The sequence below is a fragment of the Oncorhynchus kisutch genome, linkage group LG1 (assembly GCF_002021735.2).
Source record: "Oncorhynchus kisutch isolate 150728-3 linkage group LG1, Okis_V2, whole genome shotgun sequence".
Taxonomy (NCBI): domain Eukaryota; kingdom Metazoa; phylum Chordata; class Actinopteri; order Salmoniformes; family Salmonidae; genus Oncorhynchus; species Oncorhynchus kisutch.
The window spans coordinates 3859969-3885336 of record NC_034174.2 but is presented as its reverse complement, the minus strand read 5'-3'; the positions used below and the strand labels follow the sequence as shown (position 1 = coordinate 3885336).

Genomic DNA, 25368 nt, shown 5'->3' with positions numbered 1-25368 from the left:
CAGCCTAAACATTCTATTCAATCAAATAAGCCTCAGATAATTCGATAATTCGACACTTTCTCATAGACCTCCATACAAAAAAATCCCCACTTGGTCTGCTTATGTCACGTGGAGTGATTCTCGGGCAGAGTAAATCCTCTCTGGGACAACACAAAGGAAGGTCTACTAATACAAAACAGTTTCATTCTAAATCCTTCTGGGTTTACCCAGAAACCCTTGTTTTAAAAAGGTCAACAAACTAACCAAGGGCACCAAAACAAACACAGCCAGGGCACCACAGGTCAACTAGCCGATAACACTCTCAGGCGGCCGGTTAACACTCTCAGGCGGCCCGATAACACTCTCAGGCGGCCCGATAACACTCTCAGGCGGCCCGATAACACTCTCAGGCGGCCCGATAACACTCTCAGGCGGCCCGATAACACTCTCAGGCGGCCCGATAACACTCTCAGGCGGCCCGATAACACTCTCAGGCGGCCCGATAACACTCTCAGGCGGCCCGATAACACTCTCAGGCGGCCCGATAACACTCTCAGGCGGCCCGATAACACTCTCAGGCGGCCCGATAACACTCTCAGGCGGCCCGCTCAAGGATTTAACTTGTTGAGTGTAGGGGGCAGTATTTTTGTTTTTGACTAAAAAACGTACCCATTTGAAACTGCCTATTTCTCAGCCCCAGAAACTAGAATATGCATATAATTGTCAGATTAGGATAGAAAACACTGTAAAGTTTGCAGGTGAAAGCCTGGGCAAAATCCAATCAGGAAGTGGCTCTTATTTTGAAACCTCTGTGTTCCTATGCATGCCTATCATCCATTTAAAGGGATATCAACCAGATTCCTTTTTCTATGGCTTCCCTAAGGTGTCAACAGTCTTTAGACATAGTTTCAGGCTTTTATTTAGAAAAATGAGCGATCACATTGCGTAAGTGGATAGGTGGGGGCTCTCAGAGTGAGTTTGTGCGCAATTGAGTAAAGCCGCCATTGTTCCTCCCACTGTTATTGAAAAAGCTACTCACTCGGTTGATATATTATCGAATATATATTTTAAAAACTACCTGAAGATTGATTATAAAAAACGTTTGACATGTTTCTGTGGACATTATGGATATTATTTGGAACATCTGCGTTGTGGTGACCGCTCTTTCCTGTGGATTTCTGAACATAACGCGACAAACAAACGTCGGTATTTTGGGTCTAAAAATAATCTTTATGGAACAAAAGGAACATTTGTTGTGTAGCTGGGAGTCTCGTGAGTGAAAACATCCGAAGATCATCAAAGGTAAACCATTTTTTTGACTGCTTTTCTGATTTTCGTGACCTAGCTACTTATAGTGTACTTAGTGTACATAATGTTATGCTATGGATAAACTTACACAAATGCTTGGATTGCTTTTGCTGTAAAGCATAATTTCTAAATCTGAGACGACAGGTGGATTAACAAAAGGCTAAGCTGTGTTTTCCTATATTGCACTTGTGATTTCATGAATATGAATATTTTCTAGTAATATTATTTGACTGTGGCGCTATGCTATTCAGCGGTTGGTGATGACAATTATCCCGCTATCAGGATGGGTAGTTAAATGGCAAAAAAATACCTGATCCTACCAAAGACCTGCTACCAATTCTGCCATTTTGTGTGTTGTTTTTTTACACTGATCTTAACTTTTTTGGTACATAATGTCTCCCTTATCATTTCCTGTGACTGAAAACAGCTTCTGGAGATCAGAACAGCGATCACTAACCTCAATTTGGAAGACAATTTATACTTTAACAAGTCAGATAAGATGAGGGGGGGAGAGGTGTGTCTCTTTGTTAACAGAGTTTGCGCACTAGCTGTAGTTAAGGGAGTCTAAAGTTTAGAAAACCTTGTGGGATAGGCATTTTACATTTTTGACTATTGGAGTAGTCACATATTTTTTTGTGGTTGTCGAGTATTCAGAATGAGAAAAAAAGTATAATTTGAACACAAGGCCCGGCCCGCACTGCCAAAAAAGATGTGCACTTTATCGATAGGCCAGCAGTGTACAACAATATCTAAAGTATCATAAACATTACAGATAAGAAATGATAAATGCTGAAATGGCTCGTATATATATATATTCAGTCAATAGAAAACAATTATTAATTAATTAATTATAGAAAACACTTATTAAAACCGTAATATCAACTGGTTATATTATATCGTGGAACACAATCTTCAAGAAGGCAGTAAACTCAACAGTGATGCTTGCTTGTAGATAAGCCTATGCCTGTGCAATGGCATGGCCTTATATTTTATAACACTCTTAATTCCCGAGCCCTTATCACAGTCAAGACAACTATTTATAGAGCAAAAAATTAATAAATAAAACATATAACAGAATTTTAATTTTATTTTTATTATATCTAATTAAAAAACATTGCCAGTTGAAGTGATGTGCATCTTGCATGTCTGAAACTAGTCAAAGAGAGATGATTTGAAACGGGGCCTTATAGTTTGCCATTTTTTTTTCTTCAGGGTTACAAACCAAAATGATTGATGAGGTAAAAAATACAAGTTAATCAATTGTAGAATAAGGCTGTAAAGTAACAAGATGTGGAAAAAGGGAAGGGGTCTGAATACACTGCATACACCCAAGTTATCGCTACTCATTGTATTTATATCTTGTATTTTATTATATTGTATCTTAGATTATCTTGTGCTATCTCTTTCTTACTTCATTTTTTTGGGAAGGGCCTGTTAGTAAGCCCTTCACTGTTAGTCTACACCTGTTGTTTAAGAAGCATTTGATTTGATGAGTTATTGATTATTGCATAAACACACACACACGCACACACGGCTTCTCACTCATTTCTCAGTACTGTCGCTTCGGTGTGCGGGGCCGGTCCTCTTTTATCCCTCTGGTAGACACACACCATTCCCTATCCCCACAGGTCTACTCACTTCTCAGTGCTGTCACTCTCGTGTGGTAGCCTCTCCTCCTTGATCTCAGAGGTAGACACACACCATTCCCTATCCCCACTGCTCTACTCACTTCTCAGTGCTGTCACTCTCGTGTGGTAGCCTCTCCTCCTTGATCTCAGAGGTGGAGCGGAGGAGGCTCCGTCGGGAGTGTTTCCTCCGGGGTTGGTCCCTCTCCGGGAGGTCCTCGTGGTCCAGGCCATCGCTCTCCACGTATGGGTACGCCACCAGGTTGATGTAGCCGTCTATGTCCCCCTCGAAACATACCAACACCATGCCTGGAGGAGCAAAGAGCAGGGATATGATCGGCACAACAATAACAGGATTTTGGCAAAGGGGATAGGTCCGTTTCAGAAACGAACGGAGGACAAATGTCAGAAAAGGCTAGATTTCCTGATTAATCAGGAAGAAGCACATCCCTGAGAGAGGGAGAAAGAGGGAGAGAGTAATTTCAAAAGGTGTTTCAGTGTTGTATGAGGAGGTTGGTACCAGACAAAGACAAAGCACAATTGTACCAGCCATTCTATGCCATTGGGTCTACCATGTACTAATTCAAATTCAAAGCAATTGGAGACCATAGATGACATCACAGAGCAAGGTGACATCACAGAGCAAGGTGACATCACAGAGCAAGGTGACATCACAGAGCAAGGTGACATCACAGAGCAAGGTATTGTCAGACACCTTCCGCTAGAGGAAAAAACACTGCCAGGAAGAAGATTTATTTTCTCACGACAGCTTTGAGATACACTATATATACAAAAGTATATATGAGTTGATTCGGGTATTTCAGCCCCACCCGTTGCTGACAGGTGAATACAATTGAGCACACAGCCATGCAATCTCCACAGACAAACATTGGCAGTAGAATGGCCTGTACTGAAGAGCTCAGAGACTTTCAACGAGGCACCATTATAGGATGCCAACCTTTCCAACAAGATAGTTTGTCAAAAAACAGCTACAATAGTCATTTACAACATGAACAATGTTTACACTGTATTTATGATCAATTTGATGTTATTTTAAATGGACCAAAAAAAACGGTGCTTTTCTTTCAAAAACAAGGACATTTCTAAGTGACACCAAATTTTTTTTTAATTAAAAAAGGCTGTGTTTATGTTCTGCATGAGTAATAGTAGAGTTAGCAAAACAAAAAACACCCGATTGATACAAATCATCATGATATCATATCATTCTGCCCGGTAAGTCAAGTTTGTAGTTTGTAGCTAGTTTGTAGAGCTATTATCTTCTATTATCTCATTACTTTGCAGGCTATCTCTGCAGTAAACTGCAACTCCTCCCCCTTTGGCAGTTCTATCTTGACGGAAGATTTTATAGTTGGGTATGGAAATCTCAGAAGTTTGTAGTCATTTCATTTCCTTTTGAAAGTTTGATGGGAAAGCCTTTAGAAATAACTGTATCGGCATCTCTAACTGGCTGCACAAAGGGGTAGACAGTCATTAGCTCTTCAGAAAGTAAGCACAATGTCTTGAGTCAAAGCCAAATTGACCAAAACATTACCTGATCATATTTCCACCCTACACACCCCGATAGATAAACCATAAGACCTGGCTTTAAAACATTTGATTCTATTTGGCATACAGGACTGTTCTACAAAGTTATTGAAAGTGGTGTAGGGGGTAAAACATGACATAATTAAATCATTGAATGCTGGTAATACGTGCAGCATCACAATTGGGAAGAAAATAACAGAATTCTTTAACCAGGGGCGGGGCCTTCGCCAGGGTTGTAATCTGAGCCCTGCACATTTCAGTATTTACAACGAATTGGCCACTATTCTAGACGAATCCTCAGCCCCTGGTGTTAGTCCTGGCAGTAAACCTCAAAAATACTAAAATAATGATTTTCCAGAGAATATCCAGATCTCAGGGAATAAGACCAAAGTTCTCAGTTGGTACGAAATATATAGAGTACTGCACACACTACAATTACTGAGGTTTAAATATATAGAGTACAGCACACACTACAATTACTGAGGTTTAAAATAAGCTGAACTGGACACCTTAATGAGGCAGTGAATGAACTGAGAGAGAAAGCACGCAGGGCATTCTACGCCATTAAAAATGATTTAAAATTGAAATACCTATTCAAATGTGGATAAAACTAATGGAATGTGTCATTGAACCAATTTCACTTTATGGCAGCGAGGTGTGGAGTCCACTTGCAAAACAAGATTTCACCCAATGGGACAAACACCCCATTGAAACCCTGCATACAGAGTTCTGTAAGATTCTTCTACCTGTCTAGAGGAAAACTACAAACAGTGAATGCAGGGCAGAATTAGGCCAATATCCACTAATAATAAAACATAAAAAACAGCAATTCAGTTTTGGAAACATGTAAAACACAGTGACCCTGTCATATCTTTACCAAACCCTGCAATGCCAAGAGCTGAGCAATGAAAAGAGTCCACTCATCCAGCTGGCCCTGAGTTCACTAACCTGTTCTACTAACACACTGAAGCCTCAGTCCCCTCATCCAGCTGGTCCTGGGGCTGAGTTCCCTAACCTGTTCTACTAACACGCTGAAGCCTCAGTCCTCTCATCCAGCTGGCCCTGAGTTCACTAACCTGTTCTACTAACACGCTGAAGCCTCAGTCCTCTCATCCAGCTGGTCCTGAGTTCACTAACCTGTTCTACTAACACACTGAAGCCTCAGTCCCCTCATCCAGCTGGTCCTGGGGCTGAGTTCCCTAACCTGTTCTACTAACACGCTGAAGCCTCAGTCCCCTCATCCAGCTGGTCCTGGGGCTGAGTTCACTAACCTGTTCTACTAACACACTGAAGCCTCAGTCCCCTCATCCAGCTGGTCCTGGGGCTGAGTTCCCTAACCTGTTCTACTAACACGCTGAAGCCTCAGTCCTCTCATCCAGCTGGCCCTGAGTTCACTAACCTGTTCTACTAACACACTGAAGCCTCAGTCCTCTCATCCAGCTGGCCCTGAGTTCACTAACCTGTTCTACTAACACACTGAAGCCTCAGTCCTCTCATCCAGCTGGCCCTGAGTTCACTAACCTGTTCTACTAACACACTGAAGCCTCAGTCCTCTCATCCAGCTGGCCCTGAGTTCACTAACCTGTTCTACTAACACACTGAAGCCTCAGTCCCCTCATCCAGCTGGTCCTGGGGCTGAGTTCACTAACCTGTTCTACTAACACACTGAAGCCTCAGTCCCCTCATCCAGCTGGTCCTGGGGCTGAGTTCACTAACCTGTTCTACTAACACACTGAACCCTCAGGACCAGAACATCCAATCAATCAGAATAAAACAAATTACAACACAGTCAAAACAAAACTACATCGCTTATTGGGAAACACAAGCACAAAGTAAAATGCAGTTCTATCTGGCAAACTATTTGACCATGGTTACTGATCAAAACCTTAGAAAACCCTTGACAAAGTACAGGCTCAGTGAGCACAGTCTTGCCATTGAGAAGGGTAGACACAGGCTCCCTGTAGAGGAAAGGCTGTGCAACCACTGCACAACAGCAGAACCTGAGACAGAGCTGCATTTCCTGACTAAATGTAAAAAATGTCAAAGATCTCTCTGGTGAGAGTAGGCTTCCCGTCCTGTTGGGGGAGGACACAGAGAGCTGTGGGTTGGCAGGGCGCTACATTGCTACCTGCTATAAAATGAGGGCCAGTGTCTAACAGACCAACCAGCCTGCACACTCTCGTATCGTCTCCTGCTGACTCCGTCTGCCCGCCTGTCTACCCATCCTCTCCTGCTGACTCCGTCTGCCCGCCTGTCTACCCATCCTCTCCTGCTGACTCCGTCTGCCCGCCTGTCTACCCATCCTCTCCTGCTGACTCCGTCTGCCCGCCTGTCTACCCATCCTCTCCTGCTGACTCCGTCTGCCCGCCTGTCTACCCATCCTCTCCTGCTGACTCCGTCTGCCCGCCTGTCTACCCATCCTCTCCTGCTGACTCCGTCTGCCCGTCTGTCTACCCATCCATCCGTCTACTCATCCGTCCGTCCAGATAGACAGACAGACGGGTAAACAGACAGACGGACGGGCAAATGGATGGGTAGACAGATGGATGGACTGACGGACTGGAGGATGGGTAGACAGATGGATGGTTAGACAGATGGATGGGTAGACAGATGGATGGGCACACGGATGGATGGATGGATGGGTGGACGGACGGATGGACGGGAGGATGGGTAGACAGATGGATGGGCACACTGATGGATGGATGGGTAGACAGATGGATGGGCACACTGATGGATGGATGGGTAGACGGACGGACGGGAGGATGGGTAGACAGATGGATGGGTAGACGGACGGACGGACGGATGGACATACAGATGGACAGACAGGCGGATGGATGGAAGCAGCTAAGGCTTTTAGAGCTCTCTGATCACTCGGTGAGGTCATCAGCAGCCAGGCCACAACACTGCTAATGAATGGAGAAAGGGCTGATGTCAGACCAGTGGTGTGTGTGTGTGTAGCCTGTAGCTGGTTGTTCAGCAGGATTACACAGTGACTGGTTCCCATTTTATCCATCCTCTCAGATGGGTGAAGAGGTGATGTAGAGTCCTGAAGAAAGGTTCTAGTTCAACCAAATTCACCTACCTACCTACCTACCTACCTACCTACCTACCTACCTACCTACCTACCTACATATCCAGCCATTCACCAACCTACCCATCCATCCATCCATCCATCCATCCACCCATCCATCTACCCATCTATCCATCCACCTACCCATCCATCCATCCATCCATCTACCCATCCACCCACCCACCCATCCATCCATCCATCCATCCATCCATCCATCCATATACCCATCCATCCATCTACCCATCCATCCATCCACCCATCCATCCATCCATCCATCCATCCATCCACCCACCCATCCATCCACCTACCCATCCATCCATCTACCCACCCACCCATCCACCTACCCATCCATCCACCTACCCATCCATCCATCTACCCACCCACCCATCCACCTACCCATCCATCCACCTACCCAGCCATCCACCTACCCAGCCATCCATCCATCCATCCATCCATCCATATACCCATCCATCCATCTAACCATCCATCCACCTACCCAGCCATCCATCCATCCACCCACCCATCCACCTACCCATCCATCCATCTACCCACCCACCCATCCACCTACCCATCCATCCACCTACCCAGCCATCCACCTACCCAGCCATCCATCCATCCATCCACCTACCCATCCATCCATCCATCCATCCATCTACCCACCCATCCACCTACCCATCCATCCATCCATCAACCTACCCATCCATCCTCACTAGAACAGACCTCTCCATTCAAGTCAATGAAGCGGGACTCTAACCCGGAAGTTTATAAGAAATCCCACTACGCCCTCTGATGACCCATCAAACAGGCAAAGCTCCAATATAGGACAACAATTGAATCGTACTACACCGGCTCCGATGCTCGTCGGATGTGGCAGGGCTTGAAAATTATTACAGACTACAAAGGGAAGCACAGCCACGAGCTGCCCAGTGACACAAACCAACCAGACAAGCTAAACTACTTCTATAAAAACTGAGGCAAGTAACACTGAAACATGCATGAGAGCACCAGCTGTTCCGGACGACTGTGTGATCACGCTCTCTATTGCACTCCACACTGCCCTTTCACACCTGGACATAAGAAACACCTATGTGAGAATGCTATTCATTGACTACAGCTCAGCCTTCAACCCCATAGTGACCTCAAAGCTCATCACTAAGCTAAGGACCCTGGGTCTAAACACCTCCCTCTGCAACTGGATCCTGGACTTCCTGACAGGTCCCCCCCCTGGTGGTAAAGGTGGGGAACAACACATCCGCCACGCTGATCCTCATCTCATCACCTCCTCAGGGGTGCACGCTCAGTCCCCTCTTGTACTCCCTGTTCACTCAGGACTGCATGGCCAGGCATGACTCCAACACCATCATCAAGTTTTCCGATGACACAACAGTGGTAGGCCTGATCACTGAGAACGATGAGACAGCCTATAGGGAGGTCAGAGACTTGGCCGTGTGGTGCCAGGGCAACAACCTCTCCCTCAATGTGATCACGACAAAGGAGATGATTGTGGACTACAGGAAAAGGAGGACCGAGCACAACCCCATTTTCATCGACGGGGCAGTAGTAGAACAGATTGAGAGCTTCAAGTTCCTTGGTGTCCACATCACCAACAAACTAGAATAGTCCAAAACACACCAAGACAGCCGTGAAGAAGAATGCATGAGAAAGCCTATTCCCCCTCAGGAGACTAAAAAGATTTGGCATGGGTCCTCAGATCCTCAAAAGGTTCTATAGCTGCACCATCGAGAGCATCCTGAGTGGTTGCATCACTGCCTGGTATGGCAACTGCTCGGCCTCCGACCGCAAGGCACTACAGAGGGTAGTGTGTATGCCCCAGTACATCACTGGGGCCAAGCTTCCTGCCAACCAGGACCTCTATTCGGTGTTAGAGGAGGGCAATAACAATTGTCAAAGACTCCAGCCACCCTAGTGTCGTGGCTGAATCACAATTAGTTAGGTAACATAACAAGATGTTTTATCTTATCTTATCGTTGGACTATAATGTTGGCAGTTGCAGTTATCCCTTCTCAGCTAGTGCTCAGTCACTTGGGGCCCAGAGAGGTCAGGCTTGTCTTCATATGTCAATGTATCTGTTAAACCATGTGATGCTATGAAGAATATCAGAAGGGGAGGAGGACAGAATGGAGGCTTGTCTTCTTATGGGAATGTGTCTGTAACTATTGTATGTCCCCTCTGAGGTTGCCCTTATCTTGATCTAGTATATGACCTAAGAGGCTCACTGTCTCCGTGAGCTTGTCCAGGAGAGATTGGATTTGAGATGAGGGTATCTAGAATTGACAATTGATATATGCCATCGAATGAGGTAATGTTTTGGTCCTAAGTGGTACCAAGAAGATTAGAATCTCGCCTAAAGAGACCAAACTGAACAATGATTTATAGCTAATGCTGTGTGGCTATGGGATGCTCCTCTCTCAATTAAAAGTCTTCCTTTGTAATGTTCCTAAGATCTGCTATTTGTCATGCGAGTTGAGAGGGGTGTGTCTGGGCTATAAATGTTACTAAGATTGTTTTGTAAGGACTCTCAGAGAATTCATTTATAGACACTGAATTGATCTGAGAGTCACAGGGCTATAGTGAAGCTCATATATAATTAAAGATGGACTTTATAATATTACTGACTTGTGTGTGGTTTGCTCTCTCAATGTTTAGTAATACAGGAAATTACCACGACACTCGTCATGGACTGTTCTCTCTGTTACCACGGCAAGCGGTACCGGAGCGCCAAGTCGAGGTCCAATATGCTTCTTAAACAGTGAATTAATTTAGTCTGGCCTTATCTATGTTTTTACTTCACACTTAGATATTTTTCTTAAGTTCTTGAAGCATTGTTGGTTAATTAAGGGCTTGTAGATAAGCATTTCCCTGTAAAGTTTACACCTGTTGTATTTTACTGTGACAAATAAAAATAGATTTGATTTGAGTAATGGAGAAGAAACTGGAAGCTATAAAAACAAAGAGAGTCACCCACTCCATATGTATAGTAGCCTAGTGGTTAGAGTGTAGCGGCGGCAGGTAGCCTAGTGGTTAGAGGGGAGAGGCAGCAGGTAGCCTAGTGGTTAGAGGGGAGAGGCAGCAGGTAGTCTAGTGGTTAGAGGGGAGAGGCAGCAGGTAGTCTAGTGGTTAGAGGGGAGAGGCAGCAGGTAGCCTAGTGGTTAGAGGGGAGAGGCAGCAGGTAGTCTAGTGGTTAGAGGGGAGAGGCAGCAGGTAGTCTAGTGGTTAGAGGGGAGAGGCGGCAGGTAGCCTAGTGGTTAGAGGGGAGAGGCGGCAGGTAGCCTAGTGGTTAGAGTGTAGCGGCGGCAGGTAGCCTAGTGGTTAGAGGGGAGAGGCGGCAGGTAGTCTAGTGGTTAGAGGGGAGAGGCAGCAGGTAGTCTAGTGGTTAGAGGGGAGAGGCGGCAGGTAGCCTAGTGGTTAGAGGGGAGAGGCGGCAGGTAGCCTAGTGGTTAGAGGGGAGAGGCGGCAGGTAGTCTAGTGGTTAGAGGGGAGAGGCAGCAGGTAGCCTAGTGGTTAGAGTGTAGCGGCGGCAGGTAGCCTAGTGGTTAGAGGGGAGAGGCGGCAGGTAGTCTAGTGGTTAGAGGGGAGAGGCGGCAGGTAGTCTAGTGGTTAGAGGGGAGAGGCGGCAGGTAGTCTAGTGGTTAGAGGGGAGAGGCGGCAGGTAGTCTAGTGGTTAGAGGGGAGAGGCGGCAGGTAGTCTAGTGGTTAGAGGGGAGAGGCGGCAGGTAGCCTAGTGGTTAGAGGGGAGAGGCGGCAGGTAGCCTAGTGGTTAGAGGGGAGAGGCAGGTAGCCTAGTGGTTAGAGTGTAGAGGCGGAAGGTAGTCTAGTGGTTAGAGTGTAGAGGCGGCAGGTCCCACAGTTGTGTCTAGTTGGCTGGATGTACTTTGGGTGGTGGACCATTCTTGATACACACAGGAAACTGTTAAGTGTGAAAAAGCCAGCAGCGCTGCAGTTCTTTACACAAACCGGTGTGCTTGGCACCTAATACCATATCCCGTTCAAAGGCACTTAAATATTTGGTCTTCTGAATGGCACACATATACAATCCATGTCTCAATTGTCTCAAGGCTTAAAAATCCTTCTTTAAACCCGTCTCCTCCCCTTCATCTACACAGATTGAAGTGGATTTAACAAGTGACATCAATAAGGGATCATAGCTTTCACCTGGATTCACCTGGTCAGTCAATGTCATGGAAAGAGCAGGTGTTCCTAATGTTTTGTGCAGTCAGTGTAGTTTCGTGTATGAACATGATGTAATCTGTCAGGGAAACAAAGAGAACAGTCCATTGGCTAATTAAAGTCTAGGAGATGTAACAGGCCTCCTCCAACAGGAACCCAGGTCTTTTTATAAACTGTCCAACTCCACATGATTGATTACACCAAACGATGCCGTCCCAAACACAGGTCGCTGGCTGGCAGGGTGCTGCTCTCGTTTGGTGTTTTAACCACTTCCTGTCTCCTCCTCTTAATCTATGATAAATAGCAGAGCAGGACACTGTAGCCTGGTTTCATATCTGTTTGTACCATCTTGCAAACTCCTAGTCATTGGATCTGACAACAAGACCGATCTGGCACCAGGCTAAGACAGTGAAACAGTGTTTCTGTTTTAAACACTTCCTCTCTCTTCCTGCTCTCTCCATGTTAATGGCTTGGCTCCGTCTGTCTAATCCACTGACACACTGCCTAACACGTTCACAGGATTGGTTAACGCTTGACGTTCCTGGGGGGGGGGGGGGGGTCTCCACCGAGCAAATCTGCTTTTAGTTTTAATGCACCATATGGCTGGAACAAAATTCTAAATCCATTTCATCCTGATGTGCCGTTCGGGCAATAGAATATATAAATACATATTTCTATATAATATAAAGTATTGATTCAGGACTTAAAGGTGATGTTTTATTTGTGCTTCCCATGTATTTCACCGTTCAAACGTTTCATCCGTGTTCCATTATTAAAGGGATCCGTGTTCCATTATTAAAGGGATCCGTGTTCCATTATTAAAGGGATCCGTGTTCCATTATTAAAGGGATCCGAGTTCCATTATTAAAGGGATCCGTGTTCCATTATTAAAGGGATCCGTGTTCCATTATTAAAGGGATCCGTGTTCCATTATTAAAGGGATCCGTGTTCCATTATTAAAGGGATCCGTGTTCCATTATTAAAGGGATCCGTGTTCCATTATTAAAGGGATCCGTGTTCCATTATTAAAGGGATCCGTGTTCCATTATTAAAGGGATCCGTGTTCCATTATTAAAGGGATCCGTGTTCCATTATTAAAGGGATCCGTGTTCCATTATTAAAGGGATCCGTGTTCCATTATTAAAGGGATCCGTGTTCCATTATTAAAGGGATCCGTGTTCCATTATTAAAGGGATCCGTGTTCCATTATTAAAGGGATCCGTGTTCCATTATTAAAGGGATCCGTGTTCCATTATTAAAGGGATCCGTGTTCCATTATTAAAGGGATCCGTGTTCCATTATTAAAGGGATCCGTGTTCCATTATTAAAGGGATCCGTGTTCCATTATTAAAGGGATCCGTGTTCCATTATTAAAGGGATCCGTGTTCCATTATTAAAGGGATCCGAGTTCCATTATTAAAGGGATCCGAGTTCCATTATTAAAGGGATCCGAGTTCCATTATTAAAGGGATCCGTGTTCCATTATTAAAGGGATCCGTGTTCCATTATTAAAGGGATCCGTGTTCCATTATTAAAGGGATCCGTGTTCCATTATTAAAGGGATCCGTGTTCCATTATTAAAGGGATCCGTGTTCCATTATTAAAGGGATCCGTGTTCCATTATTAAAGGGATCCGTGTTCCATTATTAAAGGGATCCGTGTTCCATTATTAAAGGGATCCGTGTTCCATTATTAAAGGGATCCGTGTTCCATTATTAAAGGGATCCGTGTTCCATTATTAAAGGGATCCGTGTTCCATTATTAAAGGGATCCGTGTTCCATTATTAAAGGGATCCGTGTTCCATTATTAAAGGGATCCGTGTTCCATTATTAAAGGGATCCGTGTTCCATTATTAAAGGGATCCGAGTTCCATTATTAAAGGGATCCGAGTTCCATTATTAAAGGGATCCGTGTTCCATTATTAAAGGGATCCGTGTTCCATTATTAAAGGGATCCGTGTTCCATTATTAAAGGGATCCGTGTTTCATTATTAAAGGGATCCGTGTTCCATTATTAAAGGGATCCGTGTTCCATTATTAAAGGGATCCGTGTTCCATTATTAAAGGGATCCGTGTTCATTATTAAAGGGATCCGTGTTCCATTATTAAAGGGATCCGTGTTCCATTATTAAAGGGATCCGTGTTCCATTATTAAAGGGATCCGTGTTCCATGTCTATGTATACTACCTTTCAAAAGTTTTGGGTCATTTAGCAATGTCCTTGTTTTTGAAAGAAAAGCAAATTTTTTTTACTATTAAAATAGACGGTCAGCATCTCGGAGTCGCCTCTTCACTGTTGACGATGAGACTGGACAGAGGAACTCTGCCTAGACGGTCAGCATCCCGGAGTCGCCTCTTCACTGTTGACGATGAGACTGGACAGAGGAACTCTGCCTAGACGGTCAGCATCTCGGAGTCTCCTCTTCACTGTTGACGATGAGACTGGACAGAGGAACTCTGCCTAGACGGTCAGCATCTCGGAGTCTCCTCTTCACTGTTGACGATGAGACTGGACAGAGGAACTCTGCCTAGACGGTCAGCATCCCGGAGTCGCCTCTTCACTGTTGACGATGAGACTGGACAGAGGAACTCTGCCTAGACGGTCAGCATCTCGGAGTCGCCTCTTCACTGTTGACGATGAGACTGGACAGAGGAACTCTGCCTAGACGGTCAGCATCTCGGAGTCTCCTCTTCACTGTTGACGATGAGACTGGACAGAGGAACTCTGCCTAGACGGTCAGCATCTCGGAGTCGCCTCTTCACTGTTGACGATGAGACTGGACAGAGGAACTCTGCCTAGACGGTCAGCATCTCGGAGTCTCCTCTTCACTGTTGACGATGAGACTGGACAGAGGAACTCTGCCTAGACGGTCAGCATCCCGGAGTCGCCTCTTCACTGTTGACGATGAGACTGGACAGAGGAACTCTGCCTAGACGGTCAGCATCTCGGAGTCGCCTCTTCACTGTTGACGATGAGACTGGACAGAGGAACTCTGCCTAGACGGTCAGCATCCCGGAGTCGCCTCTTCACTGTTGACGATGAGACTGGACAGAGGAACTCTGCCTAGACGGTCAGCATCCCGGAGTCGCCTCTTCACTGTTGACGATGAGACTGGACAGAGGAACTCTGCCTAGACGGTCAGCATCTCGGAGTCTCCTCTTCACTGTTGACGATGAGACTGGACAGAGGAACTCTGCCTAGACGGTCAGCATCTCGGAGTCGCCTCTTCACTGTTGACGATGAGACTGGACAGAGGAACTCTGCCTAGACGGTCAGCATCCCGGAGTCGCCTCTTCACTGTTGACGATGAGACTGGACAGAGGAACTCTGCCTAGACGGTCAGCATCTCGGAGTCGCCTCTTCACTGTTGACGATGAGACTGGACAGAGGAACTCTGCCTAGACGGTCAGCATCCCGGAGTCTCCTCTTCACTGTTGACGATGAGACTGGACAGAGGAACTCTGCCTAGACGGTCAGCATCCGGAGTCGCCTCTTCACTGTTGACGATGAGACTGGACAGAGGAACTCTGCCTAGACGGTCAGCATCTCGGAGTCGCCTCTTCACTGTTGACGATGAGACTGGACAGAGGAACTCTGCCTAGACGGTCAGCATCTCGGAGTCGCCTCTTCACTGTTGACGATGAGACTGGACAGAGGAACTCTGCCTAGACGGTCAGCATCTCGGAGTCGCCTCTTCACTGTTGACGATGAGACACGACAGAGGAACTCTGCCTAGACGGTCAGCATCCCGGAGTCGCCTCTTCACTGTTGACGATGAGACTGGTGTTTTGCAGGTACTATTTAATTAGCTTTTCTTTCAAAGTGACCCCAAACCTTTGAATGGTAGTGTATATTTAGGCATAATGTAACATTTGTGTTGTATATACAGGGCACATCTGTATTTAATATATGTATTTATTTAGCCCTTATTCTACCAGGTAAATTACCTGAGAACACATTCTCATTTACAGCAACGACCTGGGGAATAGTTACAGGGGAGAGGAGGTGGGCGAATGAGCCAATTGTAAACGGAGGATTATTAGGTGGCCATGTTAGTATGAGGGACAGATTGTAAAAGAGACCTAGGTTTCAATAACTTTTCCCCTGTTAAAATAAAGGTTAAATAAAACTAAAATAATATGAATGTATAATGCTATAGTTAAGCACTAAGGCCAGAGGGGGTGTGGAATACAGCCAATATACCACGGCTAAGGGATGGTTGTAGGCATGAGGCAACGCCCTTAGCCGTGGTACATTGGCCATATTCCACAAATCCCAGAGTTGCCCTATTGCTATTATAAACTGGTTACCAATGTAATTAGGGCAGAACAAATACAGGTTTTTTCATACCTGTGGTATACGGTCTGATATACCAATCAGCATTCAGGGCTCGAACCACCCTGTTTATAATGTCTGATATACCACAGCTTTCAGCCGATCGGCATTGAGGACCCAAACCACCTGGTTAATAATTATAGTTATAACATCCTCACATCACACTCCCTGTAATGTCAGCCCTGTCGAGAGAGAGAGAACACTCCCTGTAGTATCAGCCCTGTCGAGAGAGAGAACACTCCCTGTAATGTCAGCCCTGTCGAGAGAGAGAACACTCCCTGTAATGTCAGCCCTGTCGAGAGAGAGAACACTCCCTGTAATGTCAGCCCTGTCGAGAGAGAACACTCCCTGTAATGTCAGCCCTGTCGAGAGAGAGAGAACACTCCCTGTAATGTCAGCCCTGTCAAGAGAGAGAGAGAACACTCCCTGTAATGTCAGCCCTGTCAAGAGAGAGAGAGAACACTCCCTGTAATGTCAGCCCTGTGAAGAGAGAGAGAACACTCCCTGTAATGTCAGCCCTGTCGAGAGAGAGAGAACACTCCCTGTAATGTCAGCCCTGTCAAGAGAGAGAACACTCCCTGTAATGTCAGCCCTGTCGAGAGAGAGAACACTCCCTGTAATGTCAGCCCTGTCGAGAGAGAGAACACTCCCTGTAATGTCAGCCCTGTCGAGAGAGAGAGAGAACACTCCCTGTAATGTCAGCCCTGTCAAGAGAGAGAGAGAACACTCCCTGTAATGTCAGCCCTGTCGAGAGAGAGAACACTCCCTGTAATGTCAGCCCTGTCAAGAGAGAGAGAGAACACCCCCTGTAATGTCAGCCCTGTCGAGAGAGAGAACACTCCCTGTAATGTCAGCCCTGATTGGCTCAAACACATGAAGACATTTTTATGGAAATAAATTCCACAAATGAACTTTCACCCCACTACCACTATCAGATTAGAGACACAAAGGAGACTAGACATTTACCACCTCACTACCACTACCAGAAGGAGACTAGACATTTACCACCCCACTACCACTATCAGATTAGAGACATAATGGAGACTAGACATCTACCACCCCATTACCACTATCAGATTAGAGCCATAAGGGAGACTAGACATCTACCACCCCACTACCACTATCAGATTAGAGCCATAAGGGAGACTAGACATCTACCACCCCATTACCACTATCAGATTAGAGCCATAAAGGAGACTAGACATCTACCACCCCACTACCACTATCATATTAGAGCCATAAAGGAGACTAGACATCTACCACCCCACTACCACTATCAGATTAGAGACATAAAGGAGACTAGACATCTACCACCCCACTACCACTATCAGATTAGAGTCATAAAGGAGACTAGACATCTACCACCCCACTACCACTGTCAGATTAGAGCCATAAAGGAGACTAGACATTTACCACCCCACTACCACTATCAGAAGGAGACTAGACATCTACCACCCCACTATCAAATTAGTGACATAAAGGAGACATCTACCACCCCACTATCAGATTAGAGCCATAAATGAGACTAGACATCTACCACCCCACTACCACTATCAGATTAGAGCCATAATGGAGACTAGACATCTACCACCCCATTACCACTATCAGATTAGAGCCATAAATGAGACTAGACATCTACCACACCACTACCACTATCAGATTAGAGCCATAATGGAGACTAGACATCTACCACCCCACTACCACTATCAGATTAGAGCCATAATGGAGACTAGACATCTACCACCCCACTACCACTATCAGATTAGAGCCATAAAGGAGACTAGGCATATACCACTATCAGATTAGAGCCATAAAGGAGACTAGACATCTACCACCCCACTATCAGATTAGAGCCATAAAGGAGACTAGACATCTACCACCCCACTACCACTATCAGATTAGAGCCATAAAGGAGACTAGACATCTACCACCCCACTACCACTATCAGATTAGAGCCATAAAGGAGACTAGACATCTACCACCCCACTACCACTGTCAGATTAGAGCCATAATGGAGACTAGACATCAGATTAGAGCCATAAAGGAGACTAGACATCTACCAACCCACTACCACTATCAGATTAGAGACATAAAGGAGACTAGACATTTACCACCCCACTACCACTATCAGAAGGAGACTAGACATCTACCACCCCACTATCAAATTAGTGACATAAAGGAGACATCTACCACCCCACTATCAGATTAGAGCCATAAATGAGACTAGACATCTACCACCCCACTACCACTATCAGATTAGAGCCATAATGGAGACTAGACATCTACCAACCCATTACCACTATCAGATTAGAGCCATAAATGAGACTAGACATCTACCACCCCACTACCACTATCAGATTAGAGCCATAATGGAGACTAGACATCTACCACCCCACTACCACTATCAGATTAGAGCCATAATGGAGACTAGACATCTACCACCCCACTACCACTATCAGATTAGAGCCATAAAGGAGACTAGGCATATACCACTATCAGATTAGAGCCATAAAGGAGACTAGACATCTACCACCCCACTATCAGATTAGAGCCATAAAGGAGACTAGACATCTACCACCCCACTACCACTATCAGATTAGAGCCATAAAGGAGACTAGACATCTACCACCCCACTACCACTGTCAGATTAGAGCCATAAAGGAGACTAGACATCTACCACTATCAGATTAGAGCCATAAAGGAGACTAGACATCTACCACCCCACTACCATTATCAGATTAGAGCCATAAAGGAGACTAGACATCTACCACCCCACTACCACTATCAGATTAGAGCCATAAAGGAGACTAGACATTTACCACCCCACTACCACTATCAGATTAGAGCCATAAAGGAGACTAGACATCTACCACCCCACTACCACTATCAGAAGGAGACTAGACATCTACCACCCCACTACCAAAACAAGTGTTTTCTGTTCTCATCATTTAATTATTTACCCTTTATATCTAAAAAATGACCATATACACACTGATCATTTGAAGCAAAACTATTACTGATGGTGAACCTGAACAATCAAAATGTTTTGTAAACCCAGTTCAGCAGGTATAGACAGATGAGCGTCTCCAGTAGTTGACCTTTATTACAGATCACAATAACCTAACAAATGTCATACAGTATCAGTCAAGGGTTTTTCTTATTAAAAAAAACCATTTTCTACATTGTAGAATAATAATCATAAAGCTGATGTAGTAACCAAAGAAAGTGTTAAACAAATCAAATATATTTTAGAATCTTCAAAGTAGTCACCCTTTTCCTTGATGACAGCTTTGCACACTCTCGGCATTCCCTCAACCAGCTTCATGAGGTAGTCACCTGGAATGCATTTCAATTAACATGCGTCTCTTGTTCAAAGTTAATTTGTGGATTTTATTTCCATAAAAATGTCTTCATGTGTTTGAGCCAATCAGTTGTGTTGTGACAAGGTAGGGGTGGTATACAGAAGACACCCCTATTTGGTTAAAGACCAAGTCCATATTATGGTAAGAACAGCTCAAATAGGCAAAGAGAAACAACAGTCCATCACTACTTTCAGACATGAAGGTCAATCAATCTGGAAAATGTAAAGAACTTTGAAAGATTTTTCAAGTGCAGTCGCAAGAACCATAGAGCACTAAACTGTCTCTCATGAGGACCGCCACAGGACAGGAAGACCCAGAGTTACCTGTCTCTCATGAGGACCGCCACAGGACAGGAAGACCCAGAGTTACCTGTCTCTCATGAGGACCGCCACAGGACAGGAAGACCCAGAGTTACCTGTCTCTCATGAGGACCGCCACAGGACAGGAAGACCCAGAGTTACCTGTCTCTCATGAGGACCGCCACAGGACAGGAAGACCCAGAGTTACCTGTCTCTCATGAGGACCGCCACAGGACAGGAAGACCCAGAGTTACCTGTCTCTCATGAGGACCGCCACAGGACAGGAAGACCCAGAGTTACCTGTCTCTCATGAGGACCGCCACAGGAATGGAAGACCCAGAGTTACCGGTCTCTCATGAGGACCGCCACAGGACAGGAAGACCCAGAGTTACCTGTCTCTCATGAGGACCGCCACAGGACAGGAAGACCCAGAGTTACCTGTCTCTCATGAGGACCGCCACAGGACAGGAAGACCCAGAGTTACCTGTCTCTCATGAGGACCGCCACAGGACAGGAAGACCCAGAGTTACCTGTCTCTCATGAGGACCGCCACAGGACAAGAAGACCCAGAGTTACCTGTCTCTCATGAGGACCGCCACAGGAATGGAAGACCCAGAGTTACCTGTCTCTCATGAGGACCGCCACAGGACAGGAAGACCCAGAGTTACCTGTCTCTCATGAGGACCGCCACAGGACAGGAAGACCCAGAGTTACCTGTCTCTCATGAGGACCGCCACAGAACAGGAAGACCCAGAGTTACCGGTCTCTCATGAGGACCGCCACAGGAATGGAAGACCCAGAGTTACCTGTCTCTCATGAGGACCGCCACAGGAATGGAAGACCCAGAGTTACCTGTCTCTCATGAGGACCGCCACAGGAATGGAAGACCCAGAGTTACCTGTCTCTCATGAGGACGGCCACAGGAATGGAAGACCCAGAGTTACCTGTCTCTCATGAGGACCGCCACAGGAATGGAAGACCCAGAGTTACCTGTCTCTCATGAGGACCGCCACAGGAATGGAAGACCCAGAGTTACCTGTCTCTCATGAGGACCGCTACAGGAATGGAAGACCCAGAGTTACCTGTCTCTCATGAGGACCGCCACAGGAATGGAAGACGCAGAGTTACCTCTGCTGCAGAGGATAAGATCATTAGAGTTACCAGCCTCAAACTGCAGCCCAAATAAATGCTTCACAGAGTTCAAATAACAGACACATCTCAACATCAACTGTTCAGAGGAGACTGGGTGAATCAGACCTTCATGGTCCAATTGCTGCAAAGAAAACACTACTAAGGGACACCAATAAGAAGAAGAGACTTGCTTTGGCCAATGAGCAATGGACATTAGACGGGTGGAAATCTGTCCTTTGGTCTGATGTCTTTGTGAAACGCAGAGTAGGTGAATGAATGATCTCTGCATGTGTGGTTCCCACTGTGAAGCATGGAGGAGGAGGTGTGATGGTGGTGCTTTGCTGGTGACACTGTCAGTGATCTACTTAGAATTCAAGGCACACTTAACCAGCATGGCTACCACAGCATTATGCAGCAATACGCCATCCCATCTGGATTGGGCTTAGTGAAGCGGTGACTAGTGTCGTGATCTGCATGAGTCATATACCTGCATTTGTTGTTGAATGATCTGCATGAGTCATATACCTGAATATGTTGTTGAATGATCTGCATGGACCATATAGCTGAATATGTTGATGAATGATCTGCACGGGCCATATAGCTGAATATGTTGTTGAATGATCTGCACGGGCCATATAGCTGAATATGTTGATGAATGATCTGCACAGGCCATATACCTGAATATGGTGTTGAATGATCTGCATGGACCATATAGCCGAATATGGTGTTGAATGATCTGCATGGGCCATATAGCTGAATATGGTGTTGAATGATCTGCACGGGCCATATAGCTGAATATGTTGATGAATGATCTGCACGGGCCATATAGCTGAATATGTTGATGAATGATCTGCACGGGCCATATACCTGAATATGGTGTTGAATGATCTGCATGGACCATATAGCTGAATATGGTGTTGAATGATCTGCATGGGCCATATAGCTGAATATGGTGTTGAATGATCTGCACGGGCCATATAGCTGAATATGTTGATGAATGATCTGCACGGGCCATATAGCTGAATATGTTGATGAATGATCTGCACGGGCCATATACCTGAATATGGTGTTGAATGATCTGCATGGACCATATAGCTGAATATGGTGTTGAATGATCTGCATGGGCCATATAGCTGAATATGGTGTTGAATGATCTGCACGGGCCATATAGCTGAATATGTTGATGAATGATCTGCATGGACCATATAGCTGAATATGTTAATGAATGATCTGCGTGGGCCATATAGCTGTATATGTTGATGAATGATCTGCACGGGCCATATAGCTGAATATGTTGATGAATGATCTGCATGGACCATATAGCTGAATATGGTGTTGAATGATCTGCATGGACCATATAGCTGAATATGGTGTTGAATGATCTGCGTGGGCCATATAGCTGAATATGGTGTTGAATGATCTGCATGGACCATATAGCTGAATATGGTGTTGAATGATCTGCATGGACCATATAGCTGAATATGTTGATGAATGATCTGCATGGACCATATAGCTGAATATGTTGATGAATGATCTGCGTGGGCCATATAGCTGAATATGTTGATGAATGATCTGCGTGGGCCATATAGCTGAATATGTTGATGAATGATCTGCGTGGGCCATATAGCTGAATATGTTGATGAATGATCTGCGTGGGCCATATAGCTGAATATGTTGATGAATGATCTGCGTGGGCCATATAGCTGAATATGTTGATGAATGATCTGCGTGGGCCATATAGCTGAATATGTTAATGAATGATCTGCGTGGGCCATATAGCTGAATATGTTGATGAATGATCTGCGTGGGCCATATAGCTGAATATGTTGATGAATGATCTGCGTGGGCCATATAGCTGAATATGTTGATGAATGATCTGCGTGGGCCATATAGCTGAATATGTTGATGAATGATCTGCGTGGGCCATATAGCTGAATATGTTAATGAATGATCTGCGTGGGCCATATAGCTGAATATGTTGATGAATGATCTGCGTGGGCCATATAGCTGAATATGTTGATGAATGATCTGCGTGGGCCATATAGCTGAATATGTTGATGAATGATCTGCGTGGGCCATATAGCTGAATATGGTGTTGAATGATCTGCGTGGGCCATATAGCTGAATATGTTGATGAATGATCTGCGTGGGCCATATAGCTGAATATGGTGTTGAATGATCTGCGTGGGCCATATAGCTGAATATGTTGATGAATGATCTGCACGGGCCATATAGCTGAATATGGTGTTGAATGATCTGCGTGGGCCATATAGCTGAATATGTTGATGAATGATCTGCACGGGCCATATAGCTGAATATGTTGATGAATGATCTGCGTGGGCCATATAGCTGAATATGTTGATGAATGATCTGCGTGGGCCATATAGCTGAATATGTTGATGAATGATCTGCGTGGGCCATATAGCTGAATATGTTGATGAATGATCTGCGTGGGCCATATAGCTGAATATGTTGATGAATGATCTGCGTGGGCCATATAGCTGAATATGTTGATGAATGATCTGCGTGGGCCATATAGCTGAATATGTTGATGAATGATCTGCGTGGGCCATATAGCTGAATATGTTGATGAATGATCTGCGTGGGCCATATAGCTGAATATGTTGATGAATGATCTGCGTGGGCCATATAGCTGAATATGTTGATGAATGATCTGCGTGGGCCATATAGCTGAATATGTTGATGAATGATCTGCGTGGGCCATATAGCTGAATATGTTGATGAATGATCTGCGTGGGCCATATAGCTGAATATGTTGATGAATGATCTGCGTGGGCCATATAGCTGAATATGTTGATGAATGATCTGCGTGGGCCATATAGCTGAATATGTTGATGAATGATCTGCGTGGGCCATATAGCTGAATATGTTGATGAATGATCTGCGTGGGCCATATAGCTGAATATGTTGATGAATGATCTGCGTGGGCCATATAGCTGAATATGTTGATGAATGATCTGCGTGGGCCATATAGCTGAATATGTTGATGAATGATCTGCGTGGGCCATATAGCTGAATATGTTGATGAATGATCTGCGTGGGCCATATAGCTGAATATGGTGATGAATGATCTGCGTGGGCCATATAGCTGAATATGTTGATGAATGATCTGCGTGGGCCATATAGCTGAATATGTTGATGAATGATCTGCGTGGGCCATATAGCTGAATATGTTGATGAATGATCTGCGTGGGCCATATAGCTGAATATGTTGATGAATGATCTGCGTGGGCCATATAGCTGAATATGTTGATGAATGATCTGCGTGGGCCATATAGCTGAATATGTTGATGAATGATCTGCGTGGGCCATATAGCTGAATATGTTGATGAATGATCTGCGTGGGCCATATAGCTGAATATGTTGATGAATGATCTGCGTGGGCCATATAGCTGAATATGTTGATGAATGATCTGCGTGGGCCATATAGCTGAATATGTTGATGAATGATCTGCGTGGGCCATATAGCTGAATATGGTGTTGAATGATCTGCGTGGGCCATATAGCTGAATATGTTGATGAATGATCTGCGTGGGCCATATAGCTGAATATGTTGATGAATGATCTGCGTGGGCCATATAGCTGAATATGTTGATGAATGATCTGCGTGGGCCATATAGCTGAATATGTTGATGAATGATCTGCGTGGGCCATATAGCTGAATATGTTGATGAATGATCTGCGTGGGCCATATAGCTGAATATGTTGATGAATGATCTGCGTGGGCCATATAGCTGAATATGTTGATGAATGATCTGCGTGGGCCATATAGCTGAATATGTTGATGAATGATCTGCGTGGGCCATATAGCTGAATATGTTGATGAATGATCTGCGTGGGCCATATAGCTGAATATGTTGATGAATGATCTGCGTGGGCCATATAGCTGAATATGTTGATGAATGATCTGCGTGGGCCATATAGCTTTTTTTTTTATAATGGAAACTCTGGCATCTAATTATTTTTAAAAGCCTAATGTTCTCGTGTCTTTCTGTTCGATATGAATGTGACTTCAGTTTTACGCATCCTGACTTACTTCTTCCGCTGAGCTCTTTATCTCAGAAAGTTTTTACGTTTTTTTTATTTTTATAACCTACAAATATGTCTAAAGGGAATGATGAGAGAGAGAGAACAAACAATAGAAAGACAGAAACAGGTCATGAGTAAGTTTGAACAGAGTTGAACAAAGCTTAGTCTAATAGAACGAATGCATCCCTCCTCCTTGCCGTTGTGAACCAAACAGCCAAAAGACAAATCTTACAAATTAAATGTCATAAAAGCATTAGGGCAAATTAAAAGTTATGAGGCTCTTAACGTCAGCATCTATAGACACACAGCTTTTGTTTTAAAATGACAGATATTACAGGCAACAACAAAGTTAAATTGAGCAAAAAAAATTCAAGATGGGAAAAAAGAATCGAACGATAAATCAAAAAGAAGAAATGAAGGGTAAATTGGTATGTTAGAATATTATTGTGCAGCCTACCTACAACACATCCTAGACC

At 45.0% G+C, this 25368-nt stretch overlaps 1 protein-coding gene across 1 annotated transcript in view; it reads right to left on the bottom strand.

The window, feature by feature from the left end:
* Window positions 1–25368, bottom strand: part of LOC109884230 (inositol hexakisphosphate kinase 1) — an 87465-nt gene that overhangs the window by 10116 nt on the left and 51981 nt on the right. The window contains exon 3 of the mRNA XM_031795327.1: window positions 3017–3221. Within this exon, the coding sequence (XP_031651187.1) occupies window positions 3017–3221 (205 nt within the window). The remainder of the gene's footprint in view (window positions 1–3016; window positions 3222–25368) is intronic.